The 17,246-nt window shown below is 46.3% G+C and overlaps 1 protein-coding gene across 1 annotated transcript in view; it reads right to left on the minus strand.

The window, feature by feature from the left end:
• Nucleotides 1-1,109: 1,109 nt before the first annotated feature.
• Nucleotides 1,110-17,246, minus strand: part of B3galt5 (beta-1,3-galactosyltransferase 5) — a 50,024-nt gene continuing 33,887 nt past the window's right edge. The window contains exons 2-3 of the mRNA XM_040750395.1: nucleotides 4,209-4,383; nucleotides 1,110-2,309 (exon numbers count right to left, since the gene is read on the minus strand). Coding sequence (XP_040606329.1) covers nucleotides 1,383-2,309 — 927 coding nt within the window. The 5' untranslated portion in view covers nucleotides 4,209-4,383 and the 3' untranslated portion in view covers nucleotides 1,110-1,382. The remainder of the gene's footprint in view (nucleotides 2,310-4,208; nucleotides 4,384-17,246) is intronic.

Consider the following 17,246-nt stretch of genomic DNA (forward strand, 5'->3'; position numbering starts at 1 on the left):
TAGAGTTATGGAAGAGACTCAGAGGAGGGACAGGAACAAGCTTGGGAATGAGGCCTTGGAGGCAACTTCCGGCCTCCTCCAATTTAACGGTGCTCTGACCTTTGAGTGAGTTTTCCTGAGTTCAGATGAGAGCGTGTTGCAACGTTTAACAATCATCGTGCAGACACGCCAAGCCTTCGCTCCAAGAGCACGGTTAAATCTAGTTGAGCACAAAGCAGGGGTAAGAGCGATGATTCCCACAATGCAGAGCAAGACTCCATACATGCCTGGTCACTTTGGTGGAATGAGCATGAGTCCCTGTTTTTAACCCAGCTCTGGAAAAAAAAAAAAAAAACCTTCAGGGCTAAACCTCAGCTGATCTGTGACCCGGTGATAAACCCAGCATGAAGAGCCGGGGTAAGGTGGGATTGCAGGTGTGGGGAGAGCCCCTAGACTGGGCCCTACCTCCCTGCTCTGCACCCCAGGAGCTTGGACCAGCCCAGGGGCCTGCAAAGTTCTTGAATACCTGTACAGACCATGCCTGTACCTGGCTACCCTGGAGTTTGAAGTGCTCCAGGGCTGCAACCTCTGCTGAGACCAGCTGCCCCAGAAGCTTCAGAGGAGATGCGACCCTCCCTGAGATTTCAGCGGCAGGGTAGGTCTGTTCAGCCAAGATTCAGCAATGGCTGAGAGAGCCTGATTTATGCGGCCATACGACCCACTTTCCTCCTGGCGCGGAGGTGACAAGCTGGTGTCTGCAGCCATGCCTTTCTCCTGGGACCATATTGAAGGTACACTGGGTACCATGTCTAACAGACTCAGTACCCAGCTACATCATTCAAGTGAGGGGAGGGGCCTGAGATGGAAGCTTCTCCCACCACCACCACCACCCCCCTCTCCCAAAGAACGGGACACTCAGCTGGGTCCCACCAACTGAATTCCGACAGCACTCTGTCCTCATCCCTGCTCTGCTTGGCAGGCTGTGAGTCGTCTTTGGGCAAGTTAGGTGACCCTGGCTGCTGGCTCCTTAGCCTATAAAATAGGAATGATCACATCCATGGCTTCATAGGTATGCTGAGCCCTGAAACGAGCTGATGAAGGTGTGTCTCAGTCATTGAGAACATAGCGCAGAGGCCTGAAAGATGAGGTGTGTTATTGCTCTGGGTGCCAAGTGGGAACAAGTCTGTTGGCTTGTGCATCCATTCCTGCGTGTGCGTGTGTGTGTGAGCGCGCGCGCGCGTGTGTGCAGGGCGTGGAGAGCAACACCATGCCTTCCTCCTTCTCTCTCTACCCTCCCGACGGGTTCCCAGCAAGGCCATCCCAGATCTTCCCAAAGCATCGATCACCAAAGGTTATCAGAAGTTTGTCCCAGGTGCCACAGACTCCTCCCACACACACACACCTCAGAAACCAGGACAGTCCTGCCCACGAGAGGCTTCCAGGGCCTGCCAGTAAGTGAGCAGGTCCTGGGGCTTTACGTAGTGGCAGGCCACAATTTTCTGAAAGCGGCACACGGAGAAGCGCAAGCCACCAGGGAAAAAGGTCTGTTTGGTGTGGAGTTCCTCGGGCCGGATCCTCAGCTTGGCCAGGCAGAGCCCGACGAACACATCCTCTAGCTTGAGGAACGGAACGCTCTCCGAGACGTTGTACACCTGGCTCGCCACGTCGCTGGAGAAGACGTAGCCGGTGCCAGAGCAGAAAGGTGGGTACCTGTCCCAAGGATACTCAAACTTGCTCACGAACCACTTGTTGAACTTCTGCCTGATGGGGGAGTCGCGGGGCTTTATGTAGCCCGTGAAGAACCTGGCTGTCTTGTTTTTCTTCAGCAACAGCTCCGTTAGGTAGCCGACGTTCACAAACATGTCCGAGTCCGTTTTCATCACGAAGGTTGCCTGGGGACAGAAGTGGTGGACCCATTCCATGCCCATCATGGTCTTCAGGGTCAAGTTGAAATAGACGTCCTTGAAATCCTTCTGGATGATGTCGCGGTGCTGCTCGCTCTCCTGGGCGACGGCGTCCACCTCGGTGGGGCTGTCTGAGGTCCCCAGGAGGAAGAAGGTCCTCACGTGCTGTCCCAGCACCTCTGTCTCCCCACCCCAGGTCTTGCGGATGGCCATGCGGGCTGCCAGCTGCTTGTGGGACGAGGTTACCAGCAGCACGAGGAAAGGCGGCCTCTGCTTGCAGTCTACGTCCGGGAGCCGCAGAAACTTCCCCTGGTCTCTCTTGAGAACGAAGGTAAATTCCTTTAAAGGCTCCATGCTGAGGTACACGCAGAGCGCGCCCGCTGTCAGGAGGAAGGCGTACACCAGCCTCATCTTCACGAAGGTCATCTGAAAGAACAAAGACAGGCTGCCAGGTCTCCAGAGCCAGAGGGCGGAGTAGCATGTATGCCCGTTCCGGTGGTCCAAGTGTGGCACCCGGGCCGGGGAATTCATATTTTTCTTTTTTTTTTTTTTTTACGAGTAACTAGCAGAGAAGTATTTGAAAGTTGCCAACACTGGGCTGGAAAAGACAAGCTCAGTGGTTAGGAACGCTTGGTACCAGCAGCCGCCTGTACCTGCAGTTCCAGAGGATCACAACGCCCTCTTCCAGCCTCCGTGGGCACTGCACCCATGTGATGCACAAAAAATAAAAAATAAAAACCATGCAGGCAAAAGGCCCGTACACCTTCACTAAAAACTTTTTAAAATTTACCCAGAAAAGTTCCAAACACAAAGGAAAAATGGATGTTTAAGGAAATGAAATTGTGAATCAGTGCGAACGTCACACTTCACACGTGTGTACTGAATTATACCAAACCCCATATATACACAATTTAAAAATGAACTTTTAATATGAGTTCCCTAAATATAGGTGACAGTGGTGTGAATGGGGCAATATATGAGGCCACTGGCAGTGGGTCCGAGATCTAACACTAATGAGCAAACTGACTTAGCAGAGCCCCTTCTATATAGAGAGATACCATGCCCAGCCTAGACACGGTTGGATGGAGAGGTGCCTTGGTCCTGCCTCAACAAAATGATGGGACAGACTTAGTAGATTTCCTAGGGGAGGCCTCACCCTCTCCCTGGAGCAGATGGGAGAAGGAGGAGGGAGTGGAGGGAGGGGAAGGAGGAGATGAGGGAGGAGGAACTGGGATTGGAATGTAAAAAAAAAATAAATTAACTTTTAAAATATCAAAAAATAGATAATTAATAAGTAAACAAATAAATAAATAAAATCCGAGTTGCTGTGCCAGGTAGGTGAGATGGATGAAGAGATCCACAGCTTAGAAAACTCTGGACTCATTCCGTACACAGAAATGCAGGCTATGCCTCAGCAGTAGAGCACACGGACAGCTGCCATACTGGCTCCCGGCACCACACGGAGAGTCCTGTGGGCTCTGGATGCTGGCCCCCACTCTGAGAACTGCCAGCCTTTCACTGATGGGATATTCAGACTCCTTGTCCTTCAGTAGATGGGACCAGATCTCCCAACAGATGCTCAGCTCTGACCTCTGATGACTCCATGACAAAGAATGAGACAATGCAGCTAGACAGCCCGCAGGTCTGGGAGCTGTGCATTCCGGGTGCAAGCATGGCACTGGGAACTGTGCATTCTGGGTGCAAGAACATGATTGGAAGCAGTGCATTCTGGGTGCAAGAACATGATTGGAAGCAGTGCATTCTGGGTGCATGCACGGGTCTGGCCACAGACTCCTCTGCTCTCACTGAGCATGCTCTAAAAGCAGCTCTTAACAACCTGAGTTCCTGACAGGCTCAGTGTTTGAACTCTTGCTCTGAGGCTGACGGCACTGTTGTAAAACGTTGTAGGCCCCTCTGTGAGCTGGAGCATAGCTAAAAGAAATGAGTCCTGGGGGGGGGGCGAGTGTTGAGTCTTTGGCACTGACCACTTCACGTCCTCTCTCCGCCCCCCCACAATCCAAAGATGTGAGCAAGCAGTCTCACACTCCCAATACCACAGCTACAAGCTGCTCCCGGGAGTGTGTCTATCTTCCCACCACAAAGGACAGTAACTGCAAATCAGGGTCCAAAGTAAATCGTCCCTCTCGTAAGTCACCTTTCATTCAGGTATTTGGTCACAACAACATGAAAGGTAATGAACGCGGAAGCACCTCCAGTTTCCTGATTTGCACAACTACCTTGAAATTCTGGAAACCTGGAATGTGGTGAGTATGGGGGTCAATCACCCGTGTTAGTGTAGTGGCACCAAGAGAGGAAGACACTCACTTTTGCTGGGTAAGAACTTAGCTCCGTCCAGAGGGTTAAGCCACAGGTAGAAGCCACGAAGAAACGAGTCCCTTGTGAAGAGCAGTCGGTGAGCAACGCTCCACCTTAACTTCTGAGACAATCTTAAGGACTTGGTTTGTCTACCAAAAATGAAGAACGTGTCTCTCAGGAACAACTAGAAAAAAAAATAATGATAGAGCTCAAACTGTTTGCACTTTACTTCACATTTTTCCCTCTCTCTCTGCGACCTTAAGCACAGGTGTGGGTTGCATTCCTGGCCTTACTTTTGTGACTTCTAAAATGGTTACAACTGAGGCACAGAGTCAACCACATGGTTCACCTGCCTACAACAAAAAAACAGAAATCTGAGAATCCTCTTGGGCCTCACAGATGAAGATGCCTGTGGTGGTGTGAGTGATGATGGCCCCCGCTGGGCCTATATCTTTGAATACTTTGTCATCGGTTGATGGAACCGTTTGAGAAGGACTGGGGGGTGTGGCCTTGATGGAGGAAGTGTGTCCCTGGGGGTTGGCTTTGAGGTTTCAAAACTCCATGCCATTGCCAGTGTGCTCTCTTTCTGCCTCGTGGCTGTGGATCTAGGTGTGAACTCTAAGCTGTTCCTGCCATTCACATCTTTGCTCTGTCACCATAGACACTAACCCTCTACACTGTAAGCCCAGCTGAATGCTTTTATGAGTTCCTTTGCTCATAGCGTTTTGTTACAGCAAGAGAAAACTAATCAGCACAGAAGTTGGTACCAAAGGGTGGGATATAGCTTGACAAACTTGACAGATGACTTGGTTGTGTTTTGGAGGAATGTAGAAGACAATGGAAACGTTGCACTAGGAAAGTGGTTGAACACTGTGACTATGGGAGCCCGCCTCAAGAGGTTCCAGAGGGGAACACTGTTATTAACAGGGATAGATAGTGGGGGAAGTCCTGTGTATATGTCAATAAAGCACTGTTGGCCAATAGGGAAGCAAGATAGGTGGGACAAGGAGTCGAGAAGGACTCTGGGTAGGAGAAACACAGAGAGTCAAGATGTAACGCCATGGGGTAGGAAGCCCGGAAACCTCTCCGGTAAGAGAAATACTTAGATTAGCAATTATGGGATAAATACTTAAGTCAGAGCTAGCCAGTAAGAAACAAGCAAGGCCAACAGCTTGTTTATTTGGGACTGATGCGGCTCTGGAACCAGGCTGGCGGGAAGGCCTTCCTTTACATAATGGTTGTCAGGAGTGGGATTAAATGTCCACGTAGAATAACAAAAGCTTAAAAGGAATTTTAGAAACAAAAGAACAGAGAAAAGCATGGGTTCTTGGTAGCAGCATTTTTCTCAGGTGGGCTCTGTTTTACTAGAGACAGCAGAGACTTAATGCAGCTCGCTTAAGGGAGTTTTCCTGACTCAGCATAAGCAAAAAAACAAAAACCAGCAAGGATATTTTAAGAGGCTCTGCTAACAATTGAAAGGTGTATATGTACAGCTGGAAGTGGCAGTGACCGCATCTCTAAGCAGGCAGCTTTTGCTGGATCTCAGCATAGATGAAGCGATGAGATGGAGTCACGCTTACGCCCACCATCTTGGAAAAACCGCAGTTTAAACAGCCTCGGTTTTAACAGGTAAGACATGTGGCCAGAAAAACATAAATATCTACAGTAAAGTCAGACTTGGATGAAGAAAAATCTCTAAATGCTTACAGTGTGTATAAAAATATACATAAGACTGAGAGAGAAAAAGAAACGACATAGTGGTAAATAAGTAGAGAAGCCGGCTGTGGTGGCGCAAGCCGGTAGGATTTGCTGCAGAGGCAGGCAGATTTCCAGAGAAACCCTGTCTCAGAGAAATAAATAAAGAAATAAAAGTAAAAGAAATAGAGTAATAATAATAGATAAGTAAATAAGCCACGTAAAGATGGAAAATACACAGAAAGTCTGGATACTGTATACTATTGTGTTTTTCAGTTTTTTGATTGCTAAGGAAGGAACAACTGCTAAAGTACACTTGATTATGAATGCTGCTGAATTAATTCAACTTATATCTTTTGAAAATGCCTTGACTTCAAAATTTAAGTATAAGGATATGTTACTTGGGAAAGGAGTTTTTGTTTACGTTTCTACAGAAAATGAAAAGCTGAGGATTCCTTCCAGGCTTCTCTGGTTTGATGAACCAAGACCCCCAGAAGCAGTGGACCAGGTGTTCCAACATCTAAAACAGCTAAGATGATGGGGCCTTCCAGACCCCCAAAATAAGGACTTATACAGGTTTCTGAGTTTTGTCATAATCCCCATGGTATGAACAGTGCTCCCTTCCAGCACAAAACAGTTTGGAATGAGCGACGTCCTAATTCCCATCTTGTTTATAAATCTTTGTTTTCATTTAAATGGGTTGCTTATAATTGGTTAATGATCACAACAAATCTCTTTTTAAAGGAAAAAGGGGACTATGATATGGAAATGAGTAGTATGTATTGGTACAGTTTTTCCTTTATTGATACAAAGTCAAGGTCAATTTTGTGATGTGTATATTTCTCCTCTTGATTAAGTATTGTACTTATACTTTTCTTTTAAAGCATAATACATAATTAAATATAGACTATAGATGGTTACATATAATAGTCAGAACTTATAGTTAGGTAAGTTAGGTTTTCTAGATATACAGAGATATATTTGAGATACATAGACAGTCTTCAAACCTTTCAAAGGCCTTCAGAAAATGGCATTTAAAATGGTTTAGGGTTTTTCTTGACAATGAAAAATGTCTGTTCCTGGCAGCACCAATTATGTCTGAGAAGAAGATGGGCATCGAAGAAACTCGCTATGGAGTTTCCTTTCAACGTGGCAAGATTAGCCATTTGGGCAAGAAACTGCTTTTGCCTGGACTGCTTGACTGTTGCTGTATAATCTGGATATGCAGGACCCACAGGAAAGTGACTGCTGAACTCACACAGTCCTTCAGGGTTCCTGATTCATGGAAGAGTCTACGAAGCTTTCTACAGGACACAGAAAAATGACTGACAGACTGCTGATGCAGATGGACAGTTTGAAATTTCCTGCTTTGCTGAGAAATCTTCTGGACGCACTGTGGCTTATGGGCTGAAGATGGATGCCCCAACGTTACAGAGGAACTTCGGGTGACTATCCTGGAAGCGAGATGTCTCTGTCAGTTCTAGTGTTTACATATTATCCTTCTGTGGTCTTTGATGGAGTTGAAGGCAGATAGTTATAATTATAGTTTTCCTTAGTTATGATAAAAGATAAGCTAAATATAGAACTTTGGACTCACAAGGATGGGATGGATGATATTTTTTTAAAATCTTGCTAAAATATTGTAACTGTTCTTACTTGATAACTATTCTGTTATATATAATTTGACTATGTTAAAGTTAAGACCTTTCTTTTTGTTTAAACACAAAAGAGGAAATGATGGGGAAAGTCCTGTGTGTATGTCAATAAAGCGCTGTTGGCCAACAGGGAAGAAAGATAGGTAGGACTAGGAGTCGAGGAGGACTCTGGGTAGGAGAAACACAGAGAGTCAAGATGTAACGCCATGGGGTAGGAAGCCCGGAAACCTCTCCAGTAAGAGAAATACTTAGATTAGCAATTATGGGATAAATAGTTAAGTCAGAGCTAGCCAGTAAGAAACAAGCAAGGCCAACAGCTTCGTAATTAATATAGCCTCCTGTGTGTTTATTTGGGACTGATGAGGCCCTGGAACCAGGCTGGCGGGAAAGGCTTCACTTTACAGATAGATGCCATTCTTGTGATACTTTTGGTGGCAAAGAATGCGGCTGCTTTCTGTCCTTGTCTTAAGAATATGCCTGAGCTCCCTACAGAGTGAGAAAAGATCTTCACCAACCCCACATCTGACAGAGGGCTGATCTCCAAAATATACAGAGAACTCAAGAAACTAGTCATCAAAACAACAAATAATCCAATTAAAAATTGGATACAGATCTAAACAGAGAATTCTCGACAGAACAATCTCAAATGGTGGAAAGACACTTAAGGAAGTGCTCAACATCCTTAGTCATCAGGGAAATGCAAATCAAAACCACTCTGAGATACCATCTTACTCCTGTCAGATGGCTAAGATCAAAAAACACCAATGACAGCTTATGCTGGAGAGGATGTGGAGAAAGGGAACACTCTCCATTGCTGGTGGGGATGCAAACTTAAACAGCCACTGTGGAAATTAATATGGAGATTTCTCAGAAAATTAGGAATAAACCTCTCTCAAGACCCTGCAATACTACTCTTGGGCACATACCCAAAGAAGGCACATTCACACCACAAGGACATTTGCTCAGGTATGTTCAGAGCAACATTACTCATAATAACTAGGACTTGGAAACAACCTAAATGCCCCTCAACTGAAGAATGGATTTTTAAAAATGTGGTACATTTACACAATGACATACTCTCAGCAATAAGAAACAATGCCATCCTAAAATTTGCAGGCAAATGGACAAAACTAGAAAAAAAAACCTCAGTGAGGTAACCCAAACCCATAAAGTCAAATAGAATATGTACTCACTCATAAGTGGATACCAGACATAAAACAAAAAATCCCCAGCCTGCAATCCACAACCCCAGAGAAGCTTGAACCCTCTTCTAGAAACAGATGGAAGCAGATGCAGAAATCTACAACTAGCCATTGGGCCAAGCTCCTGGACTATAGTTGAAGGGAGGGAGGAGTGATAATATGAACAAAGGAGTCAAGACCATGATGGGGAAACCCACAGAATCAGCTGACCCGAGCTAGTAAGAGATCACTGACTCAGGTCTGACAAAGGGCAAGCCTGAATAAGACTGAACTAGACTCTCTTAATATAAGTGACACTGGTGTGACTGGGACAATATATGAGGCCACTGGCAGTGGGTCCAAGATCTAACACTAACGCACAAACTGACTTAGTGGAGCCCTTTCTGTAAGGAGAGATACCTTGCCCAACCTAGACTCAGGAGGGTAGGGGTGGAGAGGTGCCTTGGTCCTGCCTCAACAAGATGATGGGGAAGACTTAGCAGACATCCTAGAGGAGGCCTTACCCTCTCTGAGGAGCAGACGGGAGGAGGGGGAGGAGAGGAGGGAGGGGAAATGGGATTGAAATGCAAAAATTAAATTAACTTTAAAAAGACATTTAAAAAAAAGGAATATGCCTGAGGCTAAATTGAAGAGTAAGGGCTTAATTTCTATGGTAGCTTGAATATAATTGCCCCCATAAGCTCATAAGGAGGGCACAACTAGGAGGTGTAGTCTTGCTTGAGGAAGTGTGTCACTCTGGGGGCGGGCTTTGAGGTCTCCTATGCTCAAGATACCACTCAGTACCACAGTCCACTTCCTGTTGCCTTCTGATCAGGAATGCAGCCAACACCACGTCTGCCTGCATGGCACCATGCTACCTGCCATGATGATAATGGACTAAACCGATGAAACTTTAAGCCGCCATCTCAATTAAATGTTTTCCTTTATATAAGAGTTTCATCGGTGTTGGCTGCATTCTATGGTTTGATGAAGCAAGACCCCCTGAAGCAGTGGCCCAGGTGATACAACATCTAAAGCAGCTGAGATGATACAGCCTTGCAGACTACAAAAACAAGGACTTGGCCAGGTTTCTGTGTTTCGTCATGATCCCCATGGCATGGACAGTGTCCCCAACCAGCAGGAAGCATTATGAAATGAACAATGCTCAAATTTCCAAATATTGTTTATAAATTTTTGTTTTCATTTAAATGGGGTTGGTTATAAATGGTTAATGCTTACAACCAATCTCTTTTTAAAGGTAAAAGGGGATTATGGTATAAAAATAAATACTTTGTCTTGGAATGGATTTTCACTTATTGCTACAAATTTAAGGACAATTTTGTGATATATATATATATATTTCTCCTCTTGTTTAAGTATTGTGTTTATACTTACCTTTTAAAGTTTAATGCATAATTAAATACAGATTATAGATAGTTACCTATAATAGTCAAAACTTATAGTTAGGTTAGTTAGGTTTTCTAGATATACGAAGATGTATTTGAGACTCATAGATAGTCTTCAAACCTTTCAAAGACCTTCAGAAAACAGCATTTAAATGGCTTAGGGTTTTTCTTGACCATTGCTGAGAAATGTCTGTTCCTGGTATATCAATTACATCTGAGAGGAAGATGGGCATTGAAGAAACATTATGGAGTTTACCTTCAATATGGCAAAACTAGCCATTTGGGCAAGAAACTGCTCTTGCCTGGACTGTTTGGCTTTTTCTGTATAAACTGGACATGCAGGACCCACAGAAAAGTGACTGCTAAACTTACAAAATAAGATGGACAGTCCTAAAGGGTTCATGTTTCATGGAAGAGTCTGCCAGACATTCTACAGGACACAGAAAAATGACTGACAAACTGCCAGTGCAGCTGGACAGTTTAAAATTTCCTGCCTGGCTGAGAAGTCTGCCAGACGCGCTGTGGCATATGAGCTGAAAATGGATGCCCCAATGTTACAGAAGAACTTTGGGTGACTGTCAAGGTAGCAAGATGTCTCTGTCAGTTCTCATGTTTATATATTACCCTTCTTTGATGGAGTTGAAGACAGTTATAGTTTTCCTTAGTTTTGATAAAAGATAAGCTACATATAAGACTTTAGACTCACACAGATAGGATAGATGATAAAATACTTTCTTTAACCTTGCTAAATGTTAATGGACTAAATATTGTATTTATAGTTCTTGCTTAATAACTGCCTTGTTATATATGTTAAAGTGTTTTAAAACCTTTCTTTTTATTTAGACAGAAAAGAGGAAATGATGGGAAAAGTCCTTCTCTGTATATGTTGCCTTCTTGGTTGATAAATAAAGCACTGTTGGCCAATAGGGAACCAAGATAGGTGGGACTAGGAGTCGAGGAGGATTCTGGGAAATGTAGTCAATAGTGAAGAGTCGCCATGTGATCCTGGGAGGAGAGGGCACAAGTCTGGCGTTCTTGGTAAGATAAGACCTTATAAAAGTATATATTAGTAATTATGGGTTAATAATTAAGTCAGAGCTAGCCATTAGGAAACCATCACAAATGGCCAGCAACTTCATAATTAATTTAGTATCCTGCGTGTTCATTTGGGACTGATGCAGGTCAGGTACGAGGCTGGCAGGAAGAATGTACGGTACACTCTGGCAGAGGGATTTCAAGACAGGCTAATACTGACCTCCTTATGTGGTTAGTAGTGATCACTCTTATGCAAATATAGAATGAAAAAGAGTGAGCGGAGCAAAAATTAATACAAGCAAAATATACAGTTTGAGGGGGAAAAAAGAGCACCGGAAAAAAATAATGTTGGAACAAAGATTTATGCTAAAAGAAATAAGGAGATTAAAGAAAGGCTTGATCCAAAATGGAATAAAGGCTGGGTGTCCTCAAGACAAGACCCCACCCAGCTAAGCTCCCAACTTGTGAGAGGGTAGACTTTTCTGCTCCTAAAAAAGCAATGACAAAGCAAAGACACTGCAAGCATGATACAAGGGGGTAGTCAAACTTGAACCTGTTGTCCACGTCGTTCTGGCTTCAGAGTCACTAATGCTACATGAGTAAAGGGGTTGTGGAGACGTTAAACTGTGTTGAGACTGTGAAAAACTTCGGGGGCTTCTGCGGTTAGGCTGGGTCCATTTTACAGGACCGTATGACTATGAGGTTATGGGGTCAGAGAGTGAACTGGCTCAGAGCAGCACTCACAAAGGACCTGAATTCAGTTCCCAGCACCCATGTCAAACAGCTCACAACCTCCTCTCACTCCAGCTCCAGGAGATCTGACGCCTTCTTCTGACCTCTGCAGGCAACCATATCCTATGTGAAAACCCACACAGAGACACAAACACGTACACATAATGTAAAAAGTAAATAAAACTGCATCTTTAGAAGTCGTGTGTGTGTGTGTGTGTGTATGTGTGTGTGAAAACGAGAGAGAGAGAGAGAGAGAGAGGAGAGTACACGCTACAGTGCATGTGTGCATATGAGCATGTGTGTGTGTATGTGAGAGAGAGAGAGAGGAGAGTACATGCTACAGTGCATGTGAGCATGTGTGTATGTGTCTGAGACAGAGAGAGAGAGAGAGAGAGAGAGAGAGAGAGAGAGAGAGAGGAGAGTGCACACTGCAGTGCATGTGTGCAGCGAGCCCAGTTCTCTCCTACCACATAGATGCAGGTCCCGTGTCATCATCCATTCTGGTGGCAAGTACCTTTTCCTCCTAGGTGCCTTTTCTCTACACACTTCGAAGAGGTTGAAATTCCTGGGAGTGGAAACTCCCCCCACCTCACTGCAGTTACCTTCTACATAGATATCAAATGGCTTCCCGTGGCCAAAACATGCCACACCCAATGCCCACATTCCCTGGGTTTCCTGTTCCCAGAAGGGTTGCAACGTCCTCCTGTCCTTAATAGAATTGGCAAGAAGCTGTGTCTAAAGTGACACCATCTGTGTGCCCATGTACAAAGTAGGTGTCTGTTGCCTTGAGTTGAAAGGGGCACCTGCCTCTCAAGAGAGAGGAGTTGAGAAGATACTAGAACCATCGGGAAATATAGATTGGGACAGAACGTTTCCCGGAAGGGCACTAGGTACATCAAGCTTCTGGTAGGCAGGAACAGTTGGTCACCGTGGGCAGAGTCAACCAAATGTGGGCACTGTGGCATAAATGAGTGGTTAATCCTAGGTCGCTTAATCTTCAAACTGTGGAATCTGAAAAGATTCGTTCTACTGAGCATAGCAGAGAGGAAAACGAGGGTGGTGGGTTAGGGTGCTGCACCGGGGAATGGACTCATGCGTCACCCACAGCTTGAAGCCAGAGAACAGCAACGCTTCCCCCAATTAATCCTCATCCCAGTATTACCAGGCGAGACTGAGCCAGCCCTTCTAGGAGAAAGGCAGTTCCGTGATTTGCAAGGAAGGAGAGTCTCAGACCCCACATTTTCCTCTTCTTAAAAATGAAAAGTCTCCACCAAACTTATACAAACTATGGAAACTACACGCTGAGGAAAAGTATCTCCAAGAGTGAGATGGAGCTGGTCCACCTTCATAGCTACCCAAACATTCACGTAATGGCGTGGCAGGGTGAAATCTTCACCATGCCCGAACCCAAATGGGGCCATCAGCTCCAAGCACATAGCTGGAATCCAGCTCTTATTCCAGGGGATGAGTGCCAGGCATTTGCAACAGACGCAGAGCAGCCCGCACAGCTCCCGCAACGTGATGACTAATTTATGTCAACTTGACTGGGCCACGGGCTACTCTCAGATGCTTGGTCAAATGTTGTTTTGGATGTGTCTGAGAGCATGTTTGGGGAATGAAAATAGAATTTTGAATGGGTGGAATCTTCCCCGTGGAGGTAAGTCTCCTATACTCAGCTGAGAGGAACTGGTATGGTCAAAAGGACTGTGAAGAGAGAGAGACATTCCCTGTGTTCGGGCAAAACACCTTCCTTTCGTGGTGATGTTAGCTGGCTTATTGATTCTCTGGGCTCTCAATCCTCGGACGCAGGTTGGAGCTAAGCCAGCACCAATCCCGAACCCCTAGCTTGTTTACTGCAGATCTGGGGACTGTGCAGCCTCTGTAACTGTGAGCCGCTGCTTCCGTGAGCAATGTCCTGGCATGCAGGCACATCCTGTTGACCCGGTGGCCCCTGGCCAGCATATGCAGAGAGTCCCACATCTTCTGAGAACCCTGCCAGTGAGACCTGGCAGGCTTTGACTGAGAAATGCCCCCCCAACGCTCCACTCTGTAAGCTCTGGTATTTGAATACTTAGTCCTCCAGGAAACTTGTCGCTGGGCTTTGGGGGATTAATAGCCTCGCCCCACTTCCAACTCTTCCTGATTCCTGTGAGCAGCTGAGATGTGATCTCTCAACAGCTCTGCCCTTCTGATGGGGAATGGTCTTCTCTGTGTGTTTATCTTATTGGTTGATGAGTAAAACACTGTGGCCAATACGGAAATAAGATAGGCGGGTCTGGGAGATGAGGAGGGTTCTGGGAGGTGTTGGCAGAGGCAGTCAGTCATCTTATAGAACTCCATAGTAGTAACAGGTCCCCCACTGGACCTTTCTCCAGTAAGGTAAGACCATGTGGAAAGACTTAGATTAATAGAAATGGGTTAGTAATTAAGACAGAGCTAGACAATAAGAAGCCCTGGTCATTCGGCCAACAGCGTCCATGTGCTTCTTTGGAACAAGGCGGCTACAGAACTGGATGGGGAAACTCCGTACGAAAATGGCGTCCAGTGTGGGTTTATAAGAACTTCTACGTAGAGCCTGACAAAAACGGAAGTCCATGCTGGACTTACCTTCTGGAATCATAAGCCAAAATGAATTTTCTACTATAAGTTGCTCTTGGTCATAGTGTCTTATTGCAGTAACGGAAGTTAACTAATACAAGACTCTCAAAGGTGGTGTGGCTCGTGTGGTTGAGGTGTCAAAAGGGACCCTTCTGGAAGCATGTGGAGGAGGCACCAGGCCAGGAACACACAGGGAAGCAGTCAGAGGCACAAAGCATTGATGTCATGTAATTCAGTTTACACCAGGCTGACCCTGGGGCCAAATGGCTGTTTTGAGATGAAAAGCGAAGCTGCCTGCCCAGGGCCCAAGGGGAATGCTGAGCAAACTGTCCTTGTGGATGAGTGCTTTACAGCTAGAGTTACTGATGCCGTGGGGAAAGCACGGTGAGGATGTCTGAGAAGAGTTCAAGCCCCCACGACAGACTGGAGGGGGGGCGGGGTCCCATTTTAGCGCCATCACCCTCAACCCACTGAAAGCCTGTGTTCGCCCGCACTGTTCACTCAGTCACCCTGCCAAGGTTCGCGGCAGCCTGCTCTGAGTCAGAAAAGACACAGGAACAACTGTTGTTGTTTTTGCTGCAGCTGCTGGGGGCGAAGAAACAGGAACCACACAACTCTGACAAACCCACGTGGAGTTTACTGGGAAAGGGAGTCAAGGGCGGGGTAGGTGTTGGCCAACTGGGAAGGGGGAAGGGAAGAGAAGAGAGGTAAAGAGACACAGAGACAGACACAGAGAAAGGACAGGAGAGAATAGAGAGACAAGAAAAGTCTGGTCTGCCTCAGGGAAACAGCAGGAAAGAGGAGAGCAGGAAAGAGAAGAGAGCAGAAAGAGGAGCAGGCAGAAAGACCATTAAGTGGGTGGGGTCTTTCTCTTCACGGGGTCCTTTGCACCTCCGTGGAACCCTGAGCTGGCCAGGGTACTGCCTGAGTGCATCCTGCCAGGTAACACGGTCAGGCCAGCATAACGCCTGAATCCTTACATTCCCACCTTTATTTATTATGAAAATGGTGTGAGGGGTTAGGTGTGGCAGGACAGGGGATAAGGGCGTCGAGTTCTCAAGACTACTTCCTGCTGTTGACCATCTTTGGGGGAGGAAAGGAAAACCTGGGGTGCTGCCACGTTCTGGGGTAGCTGGTCATTTCATCAAAGTCCAGGTTGTATGGAACTCTCTAGCGCCTCTCGGACCTGTTTGGGTGGGTCCAATTCGGCTCCCTGGAACTTATAAGAGTCCTTTTGAGTTTGTGAAAGCATAAGTTTTAGACACATTAAGTATTTGAGACTTAGCACAATTGGATTTAAGTTGCCTATAGAGAGTTGGCTTACATTCACATATATGTAGCAGACAGACAGGGTGTTTAAAGAGACAGAGTCGACTTAAAACCGCCAGTGACAAGAAACCAGATCCACCGCAGATGGAACAGGCAGGGTTGTTTTGTTTTGTTTTTTTGTTTGTTTGTTTGTTTTTGCATAAAATGTGTGCCCTACCGGGCCCTGGAAAGGCACGCCATTACACAAGCGAGCCACATACAACAGAGCCGTCGAAAGAAGAAATTAGAGGCAAAGAAATAAAAGGCAGAAAAGAAAAACGAATTGTGTCTTGCAGCAGGGTTAGTTGGCAGAAGCTGGCTAGGCTGTCCCTCTGCCTAGGCTGAAGGAAGGGAGTAACCCATGGAGTGGGTGGAGCTACAGCTAAGCCGCGCGGGGTTGCCCTCTGTCAAGGTGGCGGCTGCCATAAACAGGTTCCTGTCCGCTGGCCGAAGATAGCAAGTTTTGAGTGGCCTGTTTTTCGTGATCGAGGCAGAAAGATAGGACACCGGGGTCCAAGGAGCACAACATCCGAAAAGACCACCATAAGTCTGAGAAACCAATGCACCAGTCAGTATGGACGGTGGTAGGGCACAAAATCCGAAGGCCTCATTCGTGGGGAAAAATGAAAATAAAAACTCTCAGAAGCGTCCTGAACAGATGCTGTCTCCTGTACAGTGAGGGACATGGTAGCAGCACAGTTTGGTAGAAAAGAGGAACAGGAGAGAGAATGTTCAGCAGAGAAGTAGAAGGCTTGGATATATGATAACTCCTTGCATTTACCTGTCCACTGGCAATAATCGGAAAGGTCCCATAAAATATCGGGACCTATAGAGCCTTTGGGAAGCCAATTTGGGCCATTTCTTAGTACAAAAGTTTACTTCCCATGGAGAGGCAGGGAGGAAAATAGTGCCACAGGTCATTCTTGCAACTTGTCAGCCCAAGAATGAGGGGCCAAGGGCTAAGCCCTAGGACACAGTAGTCCGAGAGGAGTCAGTAACCCGTAACCACCGAAGGTGTGAATCTGAAAGTCAAGAGCACTTGGTGCTAAGCCTTTAGCCTGTGTGGAGATCACTGGAGTGATTGTCAGCCAGAGGGATCAGCCGTGGCCTTGAAGGCTCTGACTGGGGGGTGCCCCCCACTTCCGAGAACACTTGAAGGGTGCTGAACCATCAACGGTCACTCCTACAAGTCCAAGGAAACATTTACCCCGACAGGGAGACGGGGTGCCTTAACAAATCATAGCCAGTGCTGTGTCCCAGCAGACAGAGAGATGGAAGAAAGTGGCCTGTCAATTCGGGATCAGAATCCCTGAGTATCTCCAGCTGCCTGCCAGCGGGTGGCAGGAGGAGTCAGAGAGAGAGAGAGAGAGCCTGTGCAAGTTTCACAGCACCAAAAAAATGTTTCTGCTGCAGCGGCTGGGGGTGATGAAACACTAA

Source organism: Mesocricetus auratus, unplaced genomic scaffold (genome assembly GCF_017639785.1).
Source record: "Mesocricetus auratus isolate SY011 unplaced genomic scaffold, BCM_Maur_2.0 Super-Scaffold_100008, whole genome shotgun sequence".
Lineage (NCBI taxonomy): Eukaryota > Metazoa > Chordata > Mammalia > Rodentia > Cricetidae > Mesocricetus > Mesocricetus auratus.